The sequence below is a fragment of the Leptinotarsa decemlineata genome, unplaced genomic scaffold (assembly GCF_025532065.1).
Source record: "Leptinotarsa decemlineata unplaced genomic scaffold, Ldec_3_MD MMD2_tig00026314_RagTag_RagTag, whole genome shotgun sequence".
Lineage (NCBI taxonomy): Eukaryota > Metazoa > Arthropoda > Insecta > Coleoptera > Chrysomelidae > Leptinotarsa > Leptinotarsa decemlineata.
Window position 1 is genome coordinate 7,766,649 of NW_027412684.1, and position 26,338 is coordinate 7,792,986.

A 26,338-nucleotide genomic window follows, 5' to 3' on the forward strand; every position below is an offset into this window, starting at 1 on the left:
CCGACGAAAGTACTTTTTTGAACTGTGGTGTTTTTAATAAAAATAATGAGCACATTTGGAGTGAAAATAATCCAGGACACTTTTGAGAAGTCAGACCACAAGTTCGGTTTCGTTTGAATGTGTAGGCTGTAATTAATAACGACCGAATACTTGGACCTCATTTCTTCAGTCACGATGAATTAAAAAATCTAGTATGGTGTGCCCCCACATCGTTTTAGGTCTGTGAGGGATTGGTTGGATCAGACATACAGTGGTATGTTTATTGGTAGGCGCGGTTCGTTGGAATGGCCTGCTCGTTAAACGCATTTGGAACCTCTCTAATTTTTTCTTTGGGATATATCAAATCAAGAGTTTATGTTACGTAACATGGAATAATAGAGGAAGGAGATGCAAAGTAAACATTTTGAACATTTGCTCAAATAATTTTTTAATGAATAGAATGCTCTTGTTTCATACCCTCAGAATCAACACTTATCTATTGCGACAGATGTTGATGATTCAGTTTTCTTCCCAATTAACATTTATTTCAAAAAATTTGACAAAGGGTGTCGGAGTTGAGAAATTCAAACATCGATATCTCCACAAGCGGATATCGAAACTAAAAAAAAGCCATTTTATAAAGAATTTAAAAACATTTCATACGAAATGTCACCAAACCCCATTTCTACTTAAATACTACTTCAGTGGCAAGTTGTAGTAGATGGCTTTCTCATCAGAAAGTACTGAAAAAATTACTTCTTTTTTACAAAAAATGTGGCCGACTCTGATAAATTGCCCGTTATAAAATAAAGAACAGAGGGTACTATTTACGTTCGCCCTATATAACATTGTAGAAGTTGAAAACAGTTACAGTGTTCGCCTTTTTTTTTGTTTCATTGGGAAAAATGACTCAGCTGGACTCTTATGATCTCTGGAATAAAACTCTGATTGAATGGAAATTTCCGTTGCTTAAAATATTTGAGGTTATGGAGCATCAGACGGCCGGCCTCCATTTCAATTTCGAACGCAATTTGAACTTCTTCCAATGTCGTTTTCAATTCAGAAAGAGGTAAATATTTCTGTCAATTTGCTCTTCCTCAAAAAAATATAACAGTTCTGGTTGCTGTTATTCCCGTCTCGTCTTTCACTTTTATTAAAATCAGGAATAATGAATTTCTGTATTTTTCCAATGAACACATAGTATCCGTAATTTATACCATCCTGAAAAATTGAAAAATTCAGAAAATTTCAAATCAGACTGCCGAATGTTCCATTTATGAACCAAGCCAATTAAAAATCATAACTATTCTCTCGATCAACATTTTAGAATAACATACTAATATTTCGGTAAATGAATTATATTTCTAGTATAAATTTTTACTGCGCTTCTATCTACGAACTTATTGACACAGGTCAACCAATGAGGGTAGTAGTTTGCATAATAATTTTCAAATAAAAAGTGATCGAGCTGTATTGAAATTGAGATATGAGTGTCTTATATATTACAGTGCCTGTTTTTGCCAAGTAATCAGAAAACTCAATTTTATGATTGAAATATTTCCACGTAACACATCTGGTATGCGATGCAGAACGGTGTTAAGTTTAAATCTAATTTCGTAACTTCTCTTATCGTTAGTTCGGTTTGACTTGACTTCATTACTCGCAAAGTTTAGAAACGTAATGATACTTGTGATTATATTCCAACTGATATAAAAGGTACAAAATTGAAACAGTGATTTCTATTCATACTCACATTGTAGTAAAATTGGCATCATAGGTATATACATGAAGAAGATAAGGCAGCAGAAATAGAATCCGAAGTTGAATATGGTTTTGGATCCATCTTGACCCATTCCTAGGTATATGAAACCAACAAAGACACCTAAGACCAAGTGCAGTACAGTTCGAAGTAGCAGGTAGTTCTGAAAATTGAAAAAAGGAATAGAAACGAATGACTGGGGACAACTAAATGAAGAATATCACACAGATACTGTTTTTTATTCACTTACAAAGGATTCAAATTAGAGAAAGAAAGGAAGAACTACAAACACGTGTATCTCACCTTATCTCTCCACATCTGTAACCACATTCTCATAATCAGAATACTGAACTGTCTCATCCAGCCGGATTCGTGTTCGAAATTTGATGATCCAGTTTCCGATAGATCCACATCAGGCCTTATCGAAGATATACTAGTACCAGTACCTAATTCAACTACTTGTAGTTCAGCTTCACGTGCTTGTTCATTGTAGGAATTTCTTCCATTGTCTATCACAGATACCATTCGGTCTTGAAAGTCTCCGTACTCGTAACAACACACTTCTATAACTGAAAAGAAAAAAAATTTCCATTATTAACAAAAAATCAACAAGTTTTGTTTTTTGTGCATCAATGGACAAGTGACGTTATCAGAGAAAAATATCAAACAAACTATTTGAAGTTTCTACGCGCGAAAAATCTTATAAGTAGATGATGCCACACATAGAACAGTGAATTCTGAGAAAATTCATTTCCAAGGTATGGTAACCAAATAAATACAAAAGTTCTTGACAGAAATGTGTAGATCATGCATAGAAGTTTCTTCTAGGTACAACAAAGTAAACATTTTTCTATATAGATGGATAAAATAGTTATAGAGAAAACACATTTGTTGCAGGCCAGAAATAAAATTTTGTAATAAACAAATGAATCGAAAATATCAACTCTCTCACACTCTTACTTTCTCTTATATGAGTCTACTTTCAAACTGTAATATCTTAGTGAGTAATTATTCAATACAAATACGCGCCATTTAAATCAGTGCACTTTTGCCAACGTAACAAAAGTCAAATAATTTCGTCAGAAGAAAAATTGCGTACTAGGGATTCGATGAAGTCGACGCAGGCCGTTCTTGACTGCTTCGATACTTTGATTCGTGTTCGGGTCGTTTCGTACTATCGAAAAAATTTTCCAGAACTATCAAAATTTTGAATTGAAGGGGTTATATTTATTGGAGTGATTAATTTTTGGAAAAGAAAGTTTTTGACTTTCTACTACTCAGATAAAAAATGTGGGAATCTTCCAAAGGAAGGAAGGAAGTGTCTTACGGCGAAACATCGGTGTCTACCAGTGAGGATGACACTGTTCCATGTAAGTGCAATTTGTTACCATTCATTTAAAGTAGAACTCTTGTGAATGATATCTGATTTAATTCCATAACGAATGTTAGGAATTCAAACTGAGTAGAGAAAATTATCTTCTGTATAATTTAGTGTTCATATAAAAGTATTTGTTTCGAAAGAATTTTTTTTTCGTGTAATAATTCAATGTTTATATGAAAGTAGCTATTTCAGGAGGGCTTTCTTCCAGTTTCTGTCTGAAAGTATCTTCTTTGCATGATTTACACATCCATGTATTGTTATTTATTTTCAAACTGACTACTTCCTTCCGTTCTTTGGAAGATTCCAACATTTTTTATCAAGATGGGGTAGTAGAAAGCCAAAAACTTTCTTTCCCAAATATCAAAATTTTCTCTTGAGATTATAATAATCAATAACCTACTGATAACCTTGATTTTTAAATTGATATAGTAATCGGTATTCTTTCAATTGTGTTCATTAAATTAATGTTTTTTTTGCTCAAGTAACTCAGTCATAGTTTTCGTTCATAGATTTCTTTTCAAACAGTTCCCAAGTAGTTCAGGATCTATTCTTGTATTTAAAAAAAAGGGTTTCGGGTTTCTACTTTTCCATCTTCATACAAAAAAATATGGGAGAAGAAATGAAGCAATCAATTATATGAAGATCGCCCATAATTCTATTTTTATATGAAGGTAGTTTCAAATGTACTTTATTTTCGTGAAATTGAATGTTCATTTGAAAGTAGTTGTTTCATGAGGGCTTTTTTTCAGTTTGTATCTAAAAGTAACGTCTATGCATGATCTATACAACTTGGTGAAAAATTTATTTTGCTGCTTTTTTCCGTCCTTCGGTAGTTTCCCTCTATTTTTGTATAAAGATGAAATGTGTGACCAAAACTTTTTCTTTTCCAAAAACTAATCTGTCCTAAAATATGCTCCTTTCAATTCATTCTAGTAACGTTCTGAAATCATAACCCGGATAAGCCTCACAATAAGTCACTTTGGACAGCACACATTTTTTACTGATGGGACAGTTAAGAACAACCATAAATATAAAACCAGAATAATAAACTTACGAATTTAAATCAATCCGAGAAAAACATTTCTAGGCCTGAAATGGCATAGATGATAACAACCTTAACCTTCCATCTGATTTGTCAGATTCACGCAAATTCCTTATATATTTTTGTTTTTTTTAATGAACTGCACCACAAACTAGAAGAAAAACTGAAGTTTTTGAACTCTCTCAAATGGTTCTTGTTTCTCGCTATGGAGATTCCTAAAAACCTACTGTAATATTTTATTCACTTCTTTTCCAACTTCATTATTTGTATTGCAATTTTTGTAGTTTCCTGAAGTAGTTCCTATACCACTGTGTGAAGACATCCTTTCAATATGTGGCTCCGACTTCAATCATATATCCACATTAGCCACGGGCTCAACCGACAACTGCGAAATTCTTGAGCCACTGCACAACGAAATCGAACTTTTTTGTTGCATGATATTTTTCACCTGTTGTTTACTAATTTAGACTCACTTAAATCTACTTTCAGATTTTTTCTAGCAGCTCTAGATTAGGAGATACAGGTACCCCCTTAAAATGTGAGGTTAGATTAGGTCCAAAGTGAGTGGGTGTATCCGACCTCACACCTATTCTCACTCGACCAAATAAACCCAGCTTCTTAACGAAGCGGATTCGTTTGTATGGTGAGTGGTCTTTTACGTCAGATGGTAAGAGTACGGCTCTGCCAAACTCTGGAAACGTGATTCAGTGCTCAGCGGAGCAGGCACAAAGTATGTGCTCTACTATTTCATCATTTTCCAAACAGAGGCGACACACATTGTCTTTCGACAGTACAAGTCTCTGCATATAATGATTCAAATAACAGTGACCTGTAAGAAGGCCTGTTAAACATCGCACTTTATCCCTACTGTAGTTCAACAACTGTTTGGTATCAAGCTTCCAAGGGTGAATAAACGCCTTGGAGTGAGCCAATCCTGAAAGATTCTGTCTGAAGTCCCCCTTAAAATGTACTCTCTATTTGACTGTTGATATTGCTTTTGTCAACGCAATACTAGTTTCGTTTTTTTTTTCTAATGACTTTGTCCTGTGACCTGTGTAAACAATCCAAATAGATTTTGTCACATTTGTGGCAAATATACATTCAAAAAATTCTGTTTAAATGTGTCGGACTTCGTGAAAAATTCCTACATGGAGTTTTTCAACAGCCATTGAAAACAAACAACAAGCCCTTAATACCGAATTTACTGTGTAAAACGTGTGTGGAGTCTTGACGATTATGAAAAAATAAAAAGAGGGATCCCTTGAACTTTAATAGTCCTATAATTTGGCGTGAACCTTCGAATCACCACGACGACTGTTATTTTTGCGTGGTAAACATAAGAGGAACTGACCGCCAAATTCATTCCAAGTGGGTTTATGCTACTGTGCCGTCAGTTATTAGACCTATCCTGCGTACAACTGATACACTAGTACCCCACCCAAGTACATCTCAGGTACGTCTGCACGAAAGTGTTCAACGAATGAAGGAAAGTGACACAAGCTGTGAAGATAATGGTAGCGACTTTGAAGACGCCGAAAGACCAAGACCATTGAACCAAGAGGATCTGAATGATTCAATAAGAGATCTCGGATTGTCTAAAGCTTCATCAGAACTTCTAGATTCTCGATTGAAAGAAAGAAATTTGGTCAACAAAGGAACGAATGTATCATTTTACCATACCACGAAAAAAAAACTGTTCATATTGTTCTCTAAAAAAGACGATTTTGTTTTTTGCAATAATAATCCAGGACTAGTAGCTGAAATGGGATTGAAAAGATACGACCCTGATAATTGACATTTATTTATAGACTCGTCAAAACGCAATCTCAAATGTGTACTTTTACATAATGGCAATAAACTTGGCTCTTTGCCTATTGCTGATTCAACCAGAGCTTAAGAAGAATATTCCACAATATCTCTGGTTTCAGACAAAAGTAAATACACCAAACACAACTGGCTCTTATGCGTGGATTCGAAGACGGTTAATTTTCTTTTGAGCCAACAAAGCGGTTATTTGAAATATCCGTGTTTTATTTACTTGTGGGACATCAAAACTGAGCATTGGAACAGAAAAGATTGCCCGCTTAGACACGAATTAATACAAGGCAAGTTTGATGTTATGAACCCCCCCCCCCCCTCTAGTACCTCGGGAACGTATACACATCTTTTACACATCAAACTAGGTTCTTAACAAAGAGGGGGAATGTTTTAAGTATATATCCAGATAGTTTCCAAAATTGAGTACCATGGAGGAGCGCTACCAAGGCTATTGGAGTGAAATTATAATGACTGACTACTGTTGGATCATCCATAATAATAGAAACACTAACTCATTCAAGAAAATCACATAAAAAAGGTTATGTTCTAATTAAATATTCAAATAAGTTGTTATATGACGGAAAATCATGTTTTTTTATAAAAATAGCTACCCTTCATATCTTATAAAATGTAGCTGCTAGCAAAAATCTGAGTACAGATTTGGAATCAGGGTAGAAAATGCAGCTAGATCCTTAAAAAACATTCCATGCAAGGAAAATGATGTTGTGCAGTGTTATCAACCGATGACACGACAATATGTGAACGATATTTGGAATAATGGCTAGGACAGCATTGATCTAGGGTTCTTTAGGGTATAGGTCAGATTGAAAATATGTAAGAAGTCCTTTTGTAGGATATGTTTCGTGTAGGCCAACGTCCCGAAGATATCAAAGTGGATACGTCAGTGATATTGATGGCAATTACCAGTTCAATGTACTGAATTCTTTTCGATTATTGCCGATATAGAATACTCTCGATTAGTATTTGAAATGAATCACCTGAAGAACTAACCTCTTCTCAATTGGTGTAACTAATTTATTCGCGATAGATCCAAAGTTGTAAATCTTCATTAACTACGAATATCATTAACGTCGACGTTTTGTATAATATCATAATTGTAGGTAAAATCGATTTCATTGAAAATGAATTATGAGAGTTTTCGGTGTGGCAAAAATAATAAATCACTTTTGTATGAGTTTCTTCATAACGATGACAAGGTAAATGGAGAAATAATGAAGATTAATAAGATTATTTTTAATTTTTATAATATAACCAACAGTGTTCCATGTCCACTTCACCAAAATAAAAAATCATATTGACATTAGCAAACTAGTATTCATTCATCTAGAGATTCCAAATGTATTCCAAAATATTTAGAGAGTTCTTTTTTTGATAACTTTATTGTTTTTCGTATTTCACCATCTTCAAAAAGCGCAAGTGAATAAGGAACTGCTTCACAAGCCACGTAGTTTTCAAGTTTTTCTTCTAATTTTTTGTCATGCAAATACGCTGAAATAACAGTGGTGGATCAATTGGAATAATATCATCATTCACTTCTATTTTGTTCATGAAAACCAATAAAGGAATGCTTTCGTTTCTTCCTGATAACTCCACTCCTTCAAAATGTTTGCTATTAATTTTCTCATTTTTTTTTAACTCTTCCTCAAAAGATTCGTAGCAATTCACGTTTTCTTGCCCAGTTATTCCAGTTGCGATAGACATAATGACAGCGACATCGAATAATGGTGAATGTTGAATAAAATATTCTTCCAATGAAACGAAATAAGCGTCAAAGTTCTGTCTCAGCCACCATACCCCCTAGATCTCTCGGCAACCGACTACCTTCTTTTCAAGCACTTCGATAACTTTCTCACCGGTAGAACCTTCGCCAATCAGGACAAGGCAAAAATGGTCTTCGTCGATTTAATCGAATCCTGAGCAACTTTTGTTACGTTGCACAAGTGCACTGATTCGGATGGCGCCCATTTGGATTAAATTGTATAAGTATTCATTGAGTTTCAGTTTGAATTAGACTCATAAATACGGACAAAACTTTTGAAAAAACCTATATGAAAAATCTCTCTGTGAAATTCGTTTTCCATTAATGAAATTGGTGATTCCTACTGGACAAGTATTTCTGAATGTATAAAGAAAATTTTACAATTTTTTGCTGGGCATAAAAAAATGCCCAACAATTGAAATATACTATCACTAGTGATCTTGAAATGATAAAACATGGTGTGATTCCAATAACTCATGTTTAAATACGAAGACATCAAACGTACTTACCTTTAGCACCTTATGTGATGTTTTGAATCTAAACGAACAAACTTTTAAAAAAAATATTTGAAATTCCTAGAAATATTAATTGATGACAAACTGAAATTTGATCTGTATATCAGTAGACCGGGAGCCCGTGACAGAAAATTTGACGTAACGCAACCAACAAAAAAATTATTGGCAGACGGTTACATGGTGTTCTGACTAAAGCATAAATTTTTCATTTAACCAAAGAAATGGTTGACTAAAATCACTTTTTTACCGTCTGCCAAGCACAGCGTAGACTAACAGTAGCATGAAATGAACGAATTTTAACAAGGCAGACAATTTGCCGGTGTATTAATAATTTGAAGGCATTTGTTGATTAACAATTTTTTTACAGAGTCTCTGAACCATTTTTACCGGAAAAAACTTAGTAAGATATAAACTTCAGTAATAAAAATACAGAGACGAAAATACAGACGAATAGACCGTGTTCATACAACTGAAAAATATTTTTTAATTTGTTAAAAAAATTAATAACTTTTACCGACATTTTACCGTCTGCTATTGTTTACTTGCAATATATATATATATATATATATATATATATATATATATATATATATATATATATATATATATATATATATATATATATAAGTATTAGGTAGGAAAATTTTCAATCGGCAGACGAATAGATCGTGTTTATGTAACTGAAAAATATTTTTCAATTTGCAGGAAAAAAATAATAACTTTGACCAACGTTTTACCGTCTGCCGTTGTTTCCATGCAATATATAATTATTGAGTAGACAAACTGTCAATTGGCAGAAAAATCGACCGTGTTTAGATGAGAGTGGTAGACAATTTGTGATGATACAAGTGCCAATGTTACTTCACAATTTGGTTTTGGAAACAATTGCAGATTCATAAATGCCACATAAATCAGCCGTGCTCTTGGCTTTCAGCTTTGCGCTGGTTCACCGGCATTCCATGCTTTAACCGGCTGTTATTTTACACCAGCTTATTATAAAAAAGGTAAAAACCTCGGTCGATTTTAATGGGCAACGAAAAGTTTGGAAAAGTTTCTTCAGACTTGGCGAATCCATCTTTGGTTGCCGACACTGCACCAATAATCGAAGAATTTTAGTGCCGTATGTATGGAACAACAACAAGAAAGACATTACGGAGTGATAGATGATATGGAGTTTTTCAAGAAACAAGTTACATCCAATCTACCACCATGTGACAGAGAGTTACAGCAACAAATTCAAAGAACACCATATATTTTAATAGAACTGGCCGATACTTGAAAATCCATAATAGAAAAATAATCAATACAGTTAATTGTATAATTTTCACCATAAAAGGGTTTTACAAAAACCGCGATACGAGTTTCGCTATACAATAGCTTCCTCAAACATAAACTGTTTATGCTGTTCATACAGTTCATAAACTGTAATCAATGCAGTTTATTGTATGATTTTCACCATGAAAGGATTTTACAAAAAACGCGACACGTGTTTCGCTATACAATAGCTACCTCAAGCATAAACTGTTCATGCTTGAGGAAGCTATTGTATACCGAAACACGTTTCGCGGTTTTTGTAAAACCCTTTTATAGTGAAAATCATACAATAAACTGTATTTATTAGTTTTTTCAACAGCATATATATCAAACATGTGGACCTATTCTTTTGAAAAAATTCCATCCCAATTAGACCCATTAAATTATGGTTGGTGTCGCAATGATAATGGACAGTATACAGTTAACTGGTTCGAAGGACCTGATATGCCTGAAAACATTCAAGAAAATTATATTAACATCTGTAGGTACGTCAGTATTTGAAAAATTATGATAACTCAATGAAATGAAAATCCAGCATGAAAATACTACTTAACGTAATTAATCGACAATAAATGAATATAGTAGCATATGTTCACGTATCGTTAAAATATCCTTTGAACTGTATCACGAAAATTTATTATTAGATTGCTACCTTATTTTTTGTTGTAGATCCTACTGAATTTGCTCTTATGAAGTAACATTGTTACTTGTGTCATAAAAATTGTCTACTACTCTCGTCTAAACACGGTCTATTCGTCTGCCAATCAACAGTTCGTCTATTCAATAATTATATGTTGCAAGGAAACAATGGCAGACGGTAAAACGTTGGTCAAAGTTATGAGTTTTTTTTGCAATTTTTTTTTTTTTCAGTTGTATAAACACGGTTAATTCGTCTGCCAATTGACAATTACTTCACTTAATAATCATATATATTATAAATCTGTCTGTTTAAAATATGTGAAGATTTAAGTGAAGATCGATCGGTCAGACTAGGGCTTGAACCACCGACCAACACGGCAGTGAATTCGAGTGAGTGAACAAAGCACCCACGCCGAACCACTTGGCTACCGACCGACTAAGCAAGGAAACAATGGCAGACGGTAAAATATTGGTAAAAGTTAATAATTCTTTTGCACGTTCATTCGCGTCTGCCTGTACTTAAAACATTGCCAATTTGTCAGCCAACAGTTGTCGCAGGACATTTTAATTATGGAACTTTATTACATTCAAGAGGCATGCAGACGGTAAAAAGCGGTTTAGAGACACTGTAAAAAAATTGTTGATTAAATAATTCCTATAAATTATTAATACACCGGCAAACCGTCTGCCTTGTGAAATTTTCACAGTGAAACTCTGTTATGATTTTATTTCAGATGAATTCATGTATTCTCAAAATGTATTATTTATATTCTATTTGCTTTTTTATTCGATTTTTAGGTGATTTTTTTATATACCCACTAATTTCATCTATATGTGACATATGTTCATTTTTCAACTGATAAGTACAGGATTGTTCTACTTTCATGAATCTTTTGTATATTTAAAAAAGCACTCTTCAATATTTTTATTTTGTCTCACCCATGGATATCTACTATCTGAAGAAGAACCCCCAGTACGTGAAGTGTGTGAAAGTCTTCAAAGTGTGGAACATATTCTCACCGAGTGCGTTCTATATCACAACGAAAGACAACATTATGGCTTCCCACCGTCAATAAAGAACATTTCATGTGAATGTGATATTCGAAATCTATTAGCTTCCTCAGAAATACCAATTTTTTACATACACCCTAAGTTTTTTTCATAAACCTGTAATATATCTACAAGTCGCTAATGACCCTAGGGGTTGATGCGACTGTAAATAAATAAGTAGTAAAAAAACGTTTTCATTTCTAACATGCCTTGTCAATGAGAACTTGATTTTTTGGACAATGAAGTATATTTCTCTCACTGTCTCTATTGAAAATATTACACTTTTTCACCATGTCCGCAAGAACTGATGTGAAAGAGAATCCGAAAATATAATTACACATATTACTCACTAAAATCCGCAGGATTATAATGTTTGGGGCACTCGAGTCCGATATCAGATAAAAAAGGTACTACTTCGGGGCCATATCCTTGATATACACATTGACCTGCCGATATGATGTAAACATTGTCGAACTTTGAAAACAACTTAGCACTTGGTGTGTGAATGGAACACACTACTGTTCGACCTCCTTCAGCGATGTTTTTCAATAAGGATATGCATTGCGAACAGGACAAGTCATCTAATCCCCTGTAAAACAAGAAAAGATATGTCACTTGTATTGATATCGACAGTGTTATTGGTAAATGCATTATTTATAAACAAGGAAATATGTTTGTCCTCGTATACATTTTACGTTATAAGTCCAGTAAGTCCGGAATTTACACAATTACTGTAAAAACACCTAACGGACATGTATCGTATACTCCTCTCTCTATCTAGATGTGATTGGCTTTTGCTTCCATTCATCGTATACTTTATTTGCTTCCATTATCGTATACTTTATTTCATTACCTCCTCATAATATTTTATGAATAAATCAAATTACAAATTTTACTTAGTACTTTTGAGTTGAGTTTAGTTGAGCAAAATATATACAAAATTATGAATATGAGTCTATTCTATAGTTTTCCAATATGTTTGATTTACTAAAGTTGGTAGAAAAATATATTTCACGAGTAAGAGCGCCTCACCCATGTCAATTGCTAATTGCGGTGAGGCTAAATATTATATTTGTGATGCACTGTTTGGAACCTTTGGAATAGTAATGAATATTACTGGAGTTCTATTCCAACACCACACCGTCACTTTTTACGACTAGACACGTGTTTCTATCACGAAGAGATCATCTTCAAGAGAAAGACTGAACTGAATTAACATTAAGTTCAGGGCAAGAATCACCAACATGACATCTGTCGAAGAAGTAAAGAAATAAGCTCTCAAAAAAGGAATAACTGCATATTTATTCGAATTTTTATCCATTTCTGAAGACGGAGGCAGATTATGGCCTCCGAAACGTAAAAGATAAGTATAATTTCTTAATATTTTTTTTGATAGGCAAAATTGTGAAATACGACAAGTTACTGATAAATAGAAGATTTTTCTTTGTGAAAAATACTTTGATTTTTACGCAGTAACTTATCGGGGTAAATTAAAAAGTTTGCCCTTCTACACTTGTATAAAGTTCTCCATTATAATTTTTATATTTTTTCAGATTGTGGAAGGTAACCATTACCCAAAAAAAGGTCGATAAAAAACAAAAATGCAATCTTCTTCTCATCGACTCCCGAACTCTTTCAAAAACACCGTGCAGGATCGTTTCTGATAGCGTTACACCCAGCAAATTGAATGTCTGCAGCCGTTTGTAGTAATCGGAATGTTGTTGATAGGTACCAACAGAGTTGTTAGAATTTTTATAACTTGGTAGGTCCAGTGTAGTACGTTATACTTTTATTTCGGCTACGTTAACAATTTTGAAATTACCAAAATTGTTATTGTCGAAATTATTTTTTGCCCCGTATTTTCGAAACAAAAATCATCAGAGGACATAATATCTCTAGAATATTCCAAGGAATAGTCCCTCAATTTTTTGCCGCATTTTTGATAAACAACCTGTAGAAACAGCCCGGTAAGAGAACTAGGAATGAGAATAATAGTTGTTCAAAAATATTTCGTCCCAATTTCGTTCCACGTCATAGCTTTGCTGACTTTAGTGGAAAAATTAAGTAACCGAACCACGCCACATAATTCAATTTCAGTATTTTATGTAAGTGAAATTTCATCTCTTTCGTATACTATATTCTAGAGGGTGTAACATAAGTACGTTGAAATATTCAAGTGACGTATTCCTGAGACAATTTAGAAAAAAAAGTCTATATGAACTTGTGTCCAAAAATGCTTCGTTTCGGAGATACGGGGTGTTGAAATTGAATTTTTTGTTCGCTTTTTGAAAATAACTCTTGCAGAAAATAAGTTATATGCACGAAATTAGGTACCCGGGTTTTTTTTTACGTGGAAATCATAATTTTGTATTAATTTTCATGTAACATCTAGAGGCCGCTGCGTACACTATCATTATTTATTTCAAATTGCCCTAACTTCTTTGACAGTGAACTTTTGGTACTTTTCATGAAAAAACCTAATTCCCACACCTTTTCCAAGTAAAAAAGGTGCACCTCCCCAACAACGCTGGAGGTTATCGTTTTCGAGATATTTACAATTTTATAAATCGATGCATATTACTTTATAGCCAAATTTAATTTCAATAATTTTTGTCACTCTCCGCTTGCAAATTAAGTTAATTAAATCGATTAGGCTATGGAAGTTTGTTTATAAAAATAGAAGTTCGCTGTCACATTTTTAACTATCAATTGACAAATTCACAGTTCGGCGTTTATAAAGTAATTTTTTGGTACCATGCCCGACTTTACGAATGCTGAAATGGCTGATTGGTTTTTGCATACGGCTTGGCTGACGGAAATTCAAGCAAGGCCAGACGCGTCTATCAAGAAAGGTATCCCCAACGCGTGACTCCTTGTGCAGCGATATTGCGAATCTTTTCCTGCGACTTTCCGAATCTGAAAGCTTTGAAACAAATTCTGTAGTAGGACGGCGCCGCACTACAAGAACTGTAGAATTGGAGGAGGCGGTTCTCGAAGAAATTAGTGAACATCCAGAGACAAGTACAAGAAAAATTAGTCAAACTAATACATGACAGTTTACAGAATATTCAAAGGAACAGCAATTATATCCTTATCATATTCAGCGTGTCCAGGCACTTACGCTACGTGATTTCCATCCACATATCAAATTTGCTCAATGGCTTCAAAGAAAAGTCGAACAAAATCCACAAATTGTATCGAAAAATCCTCTTCACAGATGAGGCTAATTTTTCAAGAAATGGTATCATGAACTTCCATAACAACCACATCTGGGCGGAAGATAACCCACATGCGATAACATAAACTCATTTCCAAGACAGATTCTCTTGTAATGTATGGGTAGGAAAAATTGGAGATTATTTAATTGAGCCCTATTTTCTTCCCTTACGTTTGAATGGAGATGCTTACCAACATTTTTTGGAACACGAGCTTCCCCAACTTATGGAAGATGTTCCCATTGGACTCCGAAATCACTCTTGTTTTATGCACGATGGAGCTCCTGCTCATTTTAGTGTGATAGTAAGAAATTTTTCAGACGTAGCATATCCCCAACGATGGATAGGAAGAGTAGGCACTGAGCATTGACCCCCGAGGTCACCGGACCTCAATTCCGTCGATTTTTTTCTTTTGGTGACACCTAAAATCACTAGTTTATGCCAGCCCCATTGAAAACGAGGAAATGGTGAGGGATCACTATAGCTTGCTTCGAAACGATAAGAAACACCCCGGGATATTTTTGATAAGGAGAGCAGAAGCTTGTATTACTGTTGGGTGTCGTCACTTTGAACAGTTGTTGTAATAGTTGTTTTGTTCAAGTTCTCAGGCTCTAAGAATTATGGGATTTGTAATGAGACAAAGTGCACATTTCAATGATATTAAAGTGATTACTACACTTTATAATAGTTTGGTCAGACCTAAACTTGAATATGGGGCTGTAGTATGGCATCCTTCCTATATTGTTCATAAAAATAGATTGGAAAAAATTCAAAACAGATTTCTGAGATTTTTATATTACAAGAAATATAAAGTATACCCGGATTATAATACAATTAGAACAGTAGCACTACGAAATGAATTTAAAATACCCAGTTTAGAAAATAGAAGACAGGCAACTATAGTGTTAATGTGTTATAAAATATATAAAAAAAATTATAACTGTCCCAATTTCAAATCTTTACTGAAAGAGAGAATTTCCAAAAGAACAACAAGACTCATTCAATTCTTTGATGTACCATATGTATCAACAAATAACTGTTCACCTATCATTACAATGATCAAAATAACAAACAACTTCCTGTTGATGTCAGATATCAACTTTGTTCTCCCTCCCAAACACGTTTATAGTGGTATAAAAAAATACTTTTCAAATTTAGAGTAACTATGTTTCTTCCTTCCATTCGGCTTTATGTAGTAACTACTCGTAGATACAATGTAACTGTATTCACGTATAAATATTAGAATTCTATTTATGATTTAGACTGTATTGACATTTTTATAAGAATAATTATTTTCATGTAATGAGGTTTTTACCTGTTTGAAAATAAATAAATAAATATATGTTTTCCGAATTGTTTTTCTTCTCCGAATTGTTTTTCTTACAAATTCTGAAATGTAGCACTTTCTAATTGAATAACTGAACCTGACAATTTTTTTTTGGATTGAATAAGCAGTTTAGAAGAAGTCTGTACGGATATACTGCGTATAAAGTTTTATGAAAATAACAAAAATTGCAAAAAACTCATGACAAAAACCTACCATGTTTTGAAAAATTTCAACAATCTGTATTTTGAAACCGAATCATTTTTCGATAAACATTTTTTCTACACCCGTACTCTAACAATACACTTATATGACCATAATCCGTTTCATAATGATATCCATTATGATACAGATTTTTCATAACGATACAGATTATCAACCAATAGAAACCCATAATTTTTCAATCAAGAATCCTGTTTCTTTGTTTGTCCTAGATTCTAACCTAAGTAACTAATTGCTTTATTTGTCAAAATCAGCTTTCATATTACCTAGCTATATTATATATTTATAGTTTTTCATTATTTATCGGGTTTAGAAAAAATAGCGTATGCAACTCTCATGTAATGGTTATTAATACACTCGCATATACCATACAAAACTCGCCTTCGGCTCGTTTCGTATCCAGGTTAATGCTCGTGTCTTGATAACCATCAAGACACGAGTACCAAAAGTACCAAAAGTTAACTGTCAAAAAAGTTAGGGCAATTTGAAATAAATATTGCAAGCGTACGCAGCGCCCTCTAGACGTTACATGAAAATTAATACGAAATTATGATTTCCCACATCAAAAAAAACCGGATATCGAATTTCGTGCAAATAACTTATTTTTTGCAAGAGTTATTTTCGAAAAGCGAACAAAAAAATTCAATTTCAACGAAACGAAGCATTTTCGGACAAAAGTTCATAGAGACTTTTTTTCTTAAAATTGTCTTATGTACTTATGTTACACCCTATATAGCAATCCTGTGAATGATATCTGATTCAATTCCATAACGAATATTTGGAGTACAAACTGAATGGAAAAAAGTGTTTTTGTTACTTCTTTGCATAAACTACACATCTTTGTATAGAGTTTATTTCCAAATCTCTTACTTTCTAACTTTCTTTGAAAGATTTCAACATTTTTTGTATGAAGATGGAGAAGTAGAGAGGCGAAACCTTTCTTTCACAATATTTCATACATCCAGCAAGAGAACAATTATGGTGAAATGGGTGTCATGAAAGAGATGAAGAAAAATGGGCGGCTCCCTAGAAGTGTGGAAAAAATTTGAAGCTTAATGAAACTTGGTATATGGGAACATAAGAAATAATTTTCACAAACAGTTTTTTTTTAAATTTGTGTAAAACTGTCATTTCAGATTTTTTTACGAATCGTATGATTGGTACTGACAAAAAAACCTATACCAAATTCTGATTACATGTTAGTGACTCCATCATTTCACACCAGAATCAAAACAACCGTCATCTGAGTGGACTGCACGTGGTGAACCGAGTCCAATGCATGCAAAGACGCAACAGTCGGCAAGCTTGTGATATCAGTATTTTGGGATGCGCTTGGTATAATAGCCTTCGACTTTCTTGAAAAGGAAAGAATCATCAACCGTAACTAACACAGCGTTATTGAGGCGTTTGAAGGACGAAGTCGTGGAAAAAACGGCCCCATTCGCTGAAAAAGTGCTGTTTCATCAAATCAATGAAAACAATGGCAAAATTGCATGAATTGGGCTTCGAATTGCTTCAGCGTCCTCCGTATTCTCCAGATCTGACCCCCAACGACTTATTTAATTTCTAAGACCAGAAGATGATGCACGATGAAAAAATTTGCTCCAATGATGAGGTAATCGTCGAAACAGGTCTATATTTAGGCTAAAGACAAATCGTAGTATAAAAAGGGCATAAGAAAATTGTATGACCGCTATAATTGTTGTATCGCCCTCAAAAGCAACTGAATTGAATGATGAAATGACACATTTTTTTCATGTTAGCCTACGAACTTTTCAGTCCAACTGTTAACTATTCAGTGAACTATGGTAAACTTAATAATTCCATCCTAATGAAAATGTCCCATTCACACAGAAAAATAACTGAATGATATCAATAATGATTGATTATTATTCAATGAACGAGTCATCGAACCACAAATTGAATAATTCATCACTATCGATGGTACTCGGAGCTGGTTTCTATGAACTTCAAACAGAACATGTAATTATTTCAAGAAACATTTTTTTCATTTTCATTATTCAAGTATTCATTAAAACAACCAACAGGAGGTCTCATTGTTAATTGCGGCGTCGTTAGTTTTTTTAACTTCTTGAATTTCAAGTTTTATTCAAGGATTTTATCAGGTAATGCTGACGTCTAGGATGATAGGATCAGGCTCTACAAGGTTTATGATGTTGCTCACTGTTACATTTTATATATTCAAATCTTTCTCATGTCCGACAACCTTTACTGATACATAAATCAAATCATTTAAGTGATACGTTTGTTGATAGAAACAAAATTGTTCGTCAAATTTTGTATGGTTGAAAAATTTTATTCAAGTTAGAAGCGAGAAACAATGAAGAATAAAAATAGAAAAAGTTCACTTTTGGAAGCTTTTACAGTGTTTGTTCTGATATTGTTATATCCAATAGCTTTAGTTTGGTTTGAATGCTCTATTGTTTTCAATTCTTTTATATTATCAGATTTTTTTATATTTATATTTTATATTCATTTTATTCAAGGCGCTCTGATACGATGCCTGTGCGAAAATAGCGATTCACATTGGATTTGAATCGCTGGAGACCAAATCGATTTGAAAAATTGCGTTTTCACATAAACGCGGTTCCTCTATTGAAAGAGTTCTTAAACAATGGATTTCGATGTGTACTGAGTCGAACTTCAAAACGACGAGCAGCCACAGTTCGTCGCGTATTTCTGATATGTACTGCTCTTGGTGGAATCAAATGTGCCATGTCACTTGAACACCTCCCTTGAGAGTATTTGTGAAAGAGAGACGAATTTCCAAACTTTCTTCGATCTTCCAGACTCAAGGTTGCAAGTAATGTACGTATCCCCAGTCAGACGGATGGCTCTTTTCTGCTTAGGGGCGAAGCTCCGTACATGAGAACAATTCTCCAGAGAAGGTCCGATCTGAGCTTTTTGGAGCAATAAAAGTTGCTGAGGTGTGTACAATTTTCTGGTTCTGAACAGTGTTCCGAACTTTTGAAAAGCAGTCTTTACAATTCCAGCGACATGATTGTGTGTATCCATTTTAACCCCCAGCAAGATGTGCATCCTAAGCCGTTGTCCTAGAATCCAAACAAAATGACGAGCAAGTGTGCTGTCATCAGCAAAGATATTGAATTCTTGGTTTTCTCCAATAAGTCAGTGATATACAATAAAAAGATAGTTGGAGACAATATGGATCGCTGATATCCATCGACGGCCACTTTCAGAGAATGTTCTTTCATGAAGCTGAGGAACTAAACAAAAATGATCCGACAAGTCACAGCATCGAAATTTGACCAGCAAACTCCCATGTCAACCACGGTCAAAGGCCTCAGAAATATCAAGCGCAACAGCTCTTGAGTCTTTATGTTTCTCAATTGCGTTATTCCAAATATGGGTGACATACGATGGAAGGTCGCCTGTTGATCTTTGTTTTTGAAAGCCATATTGATAATCGTTTAAGATGTAAAAGCGTTCCAGATACTTAAGCATATGGTGATTTACGGCTTTCTCTATGATTCTTGATATCACTGATAACAAAGCGACTGGTCTATAGTTATTCGGAAAATTTTTCTTGCCCTTTTTGGGAATAGGCTGAATGGGAGCAATCTTGCAAGAAGAAGAAAAAACCCCTTTCTTGTAAGACAGATTGGAAAGTTTGCAAAATACAGGTGAGAGTTCATTGCTACACTTTTTAAGTAAGATGACGGATCAGAAACCTTGTTGATATTGACCTGTTTCAAAATTCACCTGACTACACGTTGTCGAAAAGTAATTTCCAGCATTGTGGGTTCTAGTATGGGAATAGTGGGTAGTGCCTTTCCCAGAAAATCGACTGTGGAGTGGGACGCTGATTGTTCAGCTAGTAGATTTACTTTTTCTACAGCTGAATAGAACTGGCCGATACTTGATGAAAATCCATATTTAAAAAACTAATTAATGAAATTTATTCTATGATTTTCACTATAAGGGTTTAACAAAAACCGCGACACGTGATTCGCTACACAATAGCTTCTTCAAGCATAACTATAGCGAAACACGTGTCGCGGTTTTTGTAAAACCCTTATAGTGAAAATCATAGAATAAACTCTATTGATTAGTTTTTTTTTCTATAGCTGTTGTTGTAATTGAACCATCCGCATATGTTGGTGGTGGAATTGTGTATTTTCTGTCAGCTTCAGCTACCGACCAAGAGGATTTTTTTTATGAGAAAGCCTATTATAATTTATCAGAGTACTATCAAGATACTTTTTGATTCGACTTGTGGCTGACTCGTTTCATGTAATTAATATTGAAAACTTTCCAAATAAACTTATTGGCTATATTCGTGCAAGTGATGTATTATGCTATGTAAATACTAATTTACATTACAGGAGAAAAAAGACAATAGTTGATTATCTATAAGATCAAGCTCTGCCAGGCTGATCATAATGATCATTATCACGTTTCTATATTCAAATAAATACATAATAATATAATGAAGCTCTTTTCGGGATTTGTTCTGGAATAGACTTTACACCAGTTCATGCCCGGGCAAAATCTGAATAGTGGGGGTATAATGGATTTCAGAGAGAAACCACCGGGTGATTCGAATACTGTTTTAACATGTTCTGCCTTGCTGTGCAAAGAATCAAATATTTTGATACCAATCTGTAAGCCAATCACTTGAATAGTTCTATTGAATTTCTGCTGAAGAATAATAAGAAGCACTTGAGATAGCCTTATACAAAGTCTGTGGAGTTGGAATTCAATATATGGTAGTGAATAATTCAAATTTTATTCGAAGTGATATTTTTCTTAACACGGACTTTGTTTCGATTTTGTAAATGAAAATTTTTTGTTTCTATACAAACTATATTGAAAATTGAAATGACTAATACCAGTTGTTCTTACTTCTTATTGAATCGATACTATTAATGTCAGTTATGTCAAATCTAAAGATCAAATTTTCATCGACTCCTGAATTGTACCATAAAATGGGAGGTGAGTGAACAAATAATTTCAATTTCGTTACGAGAATTTAAATGAAAGTGCATCACGAAAAGTGTTGAATCGACATGTCTCCTGAATACTAATTCATATCAACATATGCATGAAACTGAGAAAGAATATTGAGTGACTGTTTTTTGAAGAAATGAGGCTCTAACATTTCTATATATGTACTAACTTCAAATTTGTAGTCGAATAAATTCAGAAGGTCAAAGCTCAGTTTTGAGAAAAGGGGACTTACGTCGTTGGTTCATCCAAGAAAATAACTGGTGGATTATTCAATAATTCCAATGCAATTGACAATCTCTTCCTTTCTCCACCAGAGAGAGCATTAGTCCGTGTATTTTTTGTTTTCGTCAATCGCAGCAAATCTAGGATTTCGTCAATCTGCAAAAGAACGAGTAATTTTTTATTTCATATTTTCCCGCAATGAAACAAAATGAAATACTTCAATATGATAGAAACATGTTTTCAATTGGAAAAATGAAAAAAAGTACTTCAATAAGAAGAAACTTATGTGTAATGTTGAGTCAATAATTGCTATCTGAAATATGTCAAACAGTAGGAAATAAATTAATAACATCACCGTATTGGCCATTGATTGTGAGTATCATTTGAGGCACTTCGAAAAATCAATCATTAATGCATATATGCCTTAACAATACTGTATGAGTTTTCTAAATGACTTCAAACTAGGTTTACAACAGTGAATCTTGTGAATAATAATCGAGTGCAACTTTCCTTGCTCCGTAATTCTCAAATTATAGCATTGAAAACATATAAATGTTAACTCGCAGATTATCACGGACAAAGTATAATGAGCTGTTCCTAATTGCGTAAAAATGAATCATCACCTCAAGACCCTTGCCACAGAAAACAGTCATCATACTTTGTTAGTGAGAATCTTCGAGTTAACATTTCTAACATTCACCATTTTCCACCAAACAAGATCGTGAACAAAGAGGTCAAGGCTTCTTCGCCAACTTCTTCCAGTCTAATCAACAAGTTCAAAAACATGAAAACTAGAAATAAAGGTCCAAAAAATTTGGGCGATTTTGATTCGGAATCACCTCTAGAAAAATGTTTTTGAAGGATTTTGGTGCAGGTAAAAAATTGCAATTGTTGTTAACAAAATAAGATTTAAAAAAATGGTATTTAGTTTTTCGTTAATAACTCAAAAAATATTAACATTAAAGCAATTTTGAAAAAAGTTCGATAAAGAGGAGGAAATTTCCGATAAAAAAAGTCTAGACTCCCGAAACTCTATCTCCATTATTTATAACTTTAATTTGACGTTGAAAATAGGGTTACATGCGGCTGTTACGGCATGCGCGCGCTGCCGCTAATGACAGTTTATCAATAAAAAATTAATTTTTTTAACATAAAATGTTATTGTGAAAATTTGAAAAAAATCCAGTTTCTTCTCAACACTTGAATAAATCGAGTTCCGTAGAAAAAAGTTTTATCACCTTTTTTCAAAAAGTTATTCAATTGTTAACTAACAAATGTTTTCCCAATTTCCGTTGGCATAAATAAAGGGATGAAAGGTATAAATAATTGGCTAATAAATTTTAAACTTCGTGGAGCCCTTTTGATATATATATTTCATTCGATCCTGCGATAAAAGTTCATAAAAATTTATTAATTTGTTAATTATGATTTTTTATAACTATTGCAAATTGAAATATCTAAAAATTGTTGATAAAATGGCAGTTATTAACATAGGATATGAATTTTTTACGTAATTTGTTTATTAAATTGTTGTAAACAAATAGAGAAATTCAATATTTTTAATAAAAATTTTTTTGTCATTATTTAATCGGTTGAAATGTATTCAAATCCTTAAGTTTCGCAATTTTTCTGAGCAATAACTTGAATGCATAACAAATTTAATGAAATCTCGAAAAGTATATTCTTCGGACTTGTATGTATGAATTCATAATACTCATTGTCAGAATTCAAATTATTTCTGTTGACGTGAAATATATAAAAATTCCACACTGCTTCTCATGCGCATCGATGTTCATTTCAAATAGGTGTAACAGGTTTAGGGTATTTAATAGATGTAAACCTCCATAAGAGCTGTTCAGCTCTGAACTTTTTTGTTGTTGAGGAAAATGATTATTGAAAAAGTGATTTGATATAATTTTGGCTGTTGCCTCTCATTGCTTTTGCATTTTACCTTGATCGTGATCTTGCAAATTATTTGAAGGTCAAGGTCAGTTTTCAAACCCGGAAGGTCATATATTTGTCTCGAACGCAGAATAAGTGGAAGAAATAATATCCACAGTGACATTAAAATACAGTGAATTTCCTCTCTGAGGGTCATTTGATAGTAAAACAATCAAAATGGTGAAGTCATAAGAAAACTCTTTGTGTGAGCGAAAGAAATATACAAAGTATTTACGATTTAGTTCTGGCTGCCTATGGTGGCCTTTTGTTTGACCTTGCCAATTGTGAAGATCTCAGAACTTTCTGAAACATTTTCATTCCAAAAACAGAAGAACGGGGAAATCGAGTATTGTTTTTATCATCTTCTGATTTAATCTTCTGGGTTTCAGAGTCTAGATGTACCATATTATCAGCTTGATTTTACTGGCTAGGTTCACTAGCAACACTGCTACCAATTGGAACCATACATGATCTTGCCTTCACTGGTTTCATTCCTCTATTTGAAATATTTACTCCTGATTGAGATGAAAAGTATGAACTATGGAAGTGATTAGGGCTATACTCGATGTTAGCAATATAAAATATGTGGGTTTCAAGTTTTTTGAACTGGCAAGAATAGGAAAAATCGCAGACAGATAAAAGGTCACCTTCTGATAGACAGCCGTGACGTTTCTTTCCCTCACACATTGAGTCTCTTCATTGCTTAACCATTCTGAATGGCTGATTGTATCTTCAGAGATCAGATTTAGCCGTTATATTTCCCGCTCATTTGGCTCCCTCGAAAAGATTCTCCTTTTGAGAACTGAAGTATAATTTCAGATATTTCGCAAGATCTGAGGTAATCGCCGAGTAATCAAGAAAAAACGTAAAAAATCTTGTATATTCTCTCTTTCCTATCATTCACAATGTTTGACTTTCAAATGAACTTCCGAGAGGTCATACATATCCAATCTTACTTTTTTCCGTTTTCAACATTTCCCCGATGAGATGTATGGGTTTTCATCTGAAAAACCGAACTTGGCCTTCAAATAATATGCAAGGTCATATTCAATACCAAATCACCGGATAGTTTAGAAAAATTCTGAACAAGTTCTTTTTTCTATCTCTTCATATTTTCCAGTCCCTGGGCAGTATCGACCCTATATGTCATTTTTCTAAACTTTTGTTTTTTTTTCTATTTCTAAAATATTAAAACCTGAATGGCCCTGTCTCACCGCCAGACTACTTTTGGTCCTGGGTACGCCCCTGTTGATTATGAAATAAATACATGCTTACACTTTTCATTTTGTCAGCTTTCTCCATATTTTTTCCCAATTTCAAGTTGGCAGCAACAAGCATTGCTTCCTTCACCGTCAACAGTGGCTGAATGAGATCCTCTTGCATAATATATCTCGACATTTTCTTGAACTGTTTTAGATTTCGTTGTTTTCCATTTATAAAGATTGAACCGGTTGCTCCCTGACATCTAGAAAATAAATAATGTTTTTATATCATTATCAGTCCGCAAACATTCCAAAACCGACTAGGTATGCAAGTGGTGAACTGTTTGGGTTATTATACAATGAATCTGTGAGTAGAGGTTGGGCAATGTGAGAGAAGTAATTATGGAATTTAAAATTCAGATCAACGTTATATAATTTCATCAAAACACCTTCTTAATATTGACGTCAATATATCAAATTATAATAATAATAATTTGCAAGGTTATGTTCAAGATCATATAAAAGTTCACCACCAAGCACTTATTTTCTTCGTTTTTCATTACAAAAAGTAGAAATAGCGGTGGCCAAACAATATATTGCATTTTAAATGTGATGAGTTTGAAATTTATCATGATTTTATCAATGAATATGACACTTGTGATGCACTGTTTGGAATCTTCGGTGTAGTAATGAATATTACTGGAGATTTTTCCCAACACCAAACCGTTATTTTAACACCTAGACACATCTTCCTCTTGAAGATGATCACTTGGTGATCGAAACACGCATCGAGGAGTAAAAATGACGGTTTGATGTTGGGAAAAAACTCTAGTGATATTTATTCTTCAATGAATATAAAGGATAAAACTAAAACAAGCACTTTTACCAATAATCAGAACTGGAATAGTTTTCTAGTCGACCGTTTCACCAGCCAAGTTGGCGTCTTTAGGAAATAAGTCACACTAATTCCTAACTCTGAAATTTGTGTCTAATCATATTCAACAGAGTACATTTTCACTTTCAGACACACATTAATGACTTCTACCAGGAATTTGTGAGTAATTTTCTTGTGAAATCGATTCGTATGGAGACAAATAATGGGTTATTTGGAATTTCCAGACTCTCGAAAGCATCCCAAAATCTAGTGTCACCCACCCATTTCAACAATTTCACACATATCTCATTTATTCTATGGTCGTTCTCCAAGGCGTGTCGAGCGACACTAGATTTTTCTGGCATCCAAAAATATTTGCTACGTGTTCATAAAACTAGTTCTTATAGCTCGCTTAGTCTAAGCAATGTATTTTTTTGCAACAGTCCTCACAGTTTATTTTATATAACCGGCTTTTCATTTTCCAACATCTTGTCTTTAGAGTTACGTAACAATTGTTGGAGTAAGTCCGAGCAACCGCAATACCTTGACAACAAGGAGCATTTGACAATGCACTACCTAAATCTATAGGATCATCTCTGGCTGGGAAAGGTGTAGAATCGACCATAACTATGTCATCCTGGTAACCAGAACTACACCTACGACTCTTCCAGTGCTACCCTCAAGGTGGGGTACTATCTCTCCTTCTGTGAGCGTTTCTGATTGATAGTCTGCTTGATGCCCTCGACAGGAGTAAATTAGATCTGCAAGCTTATGCAGATGACCTTGTCATCTTGGCAAGGCCCACGTCGGGAAGGGCAGCTTGTAGTATCCTCCAAAGCACGTTGGACGTTGTTCACAGTTGGCTCCTGAGGGAGCAAATGTCTGACCATTTGGAACGGAGTTGAAATATGGTGGCAACCTCACCTGGAACGCTGACTTACAAAAAGTGTTACACAAACACTGTCCCTATGGACATGTCGAAGGATTGGTGATGAAACTTAAGGTATAGGCCCCAAACAAATCCATTGAATCTATATGATGATTGTCAGATCAATGATCACTTATGGTG

At 34.0% G+C, this 26,338-nt stretch overlaps 1 protein-coding gene across 1 annotated transcript in view; it reads right to left on the minus strand.

The window, feature by feature from the left end:
- Positions 1–26,338, minus strand: part of LOC111505619 (ATP-binding cassette sub-family G member 1) — a 144,329-nt gene that overhangs the window by 12,330 nt on the left and 105,661 nt on the right. The window contains exons 3-7 of the mRNA XM_074181614.1: positions 24,469–24,658; positions 21,263–21,408; positions 11,628–11,866; positions 2,042–2,307; positions 1,733–1,901 (exon numbers count right to left, since the gene is read on the minus strand). Of these exons, the coding sequence (XP_074037715.1) occupies positions 1,733–1,901; positions 2,042–2,307; positions 11,628–11,866; positions 21,263–21,408; positions 24,469–24,658 (1,010 nt within the window). The remainder of the gene's footprint in view (positions 1–1,732; positions 1,902–2,041; positions 2,308–11,627; positions 11,867–21,262; positions 21,409–24,468; positions 24,659–26,338) is intronic.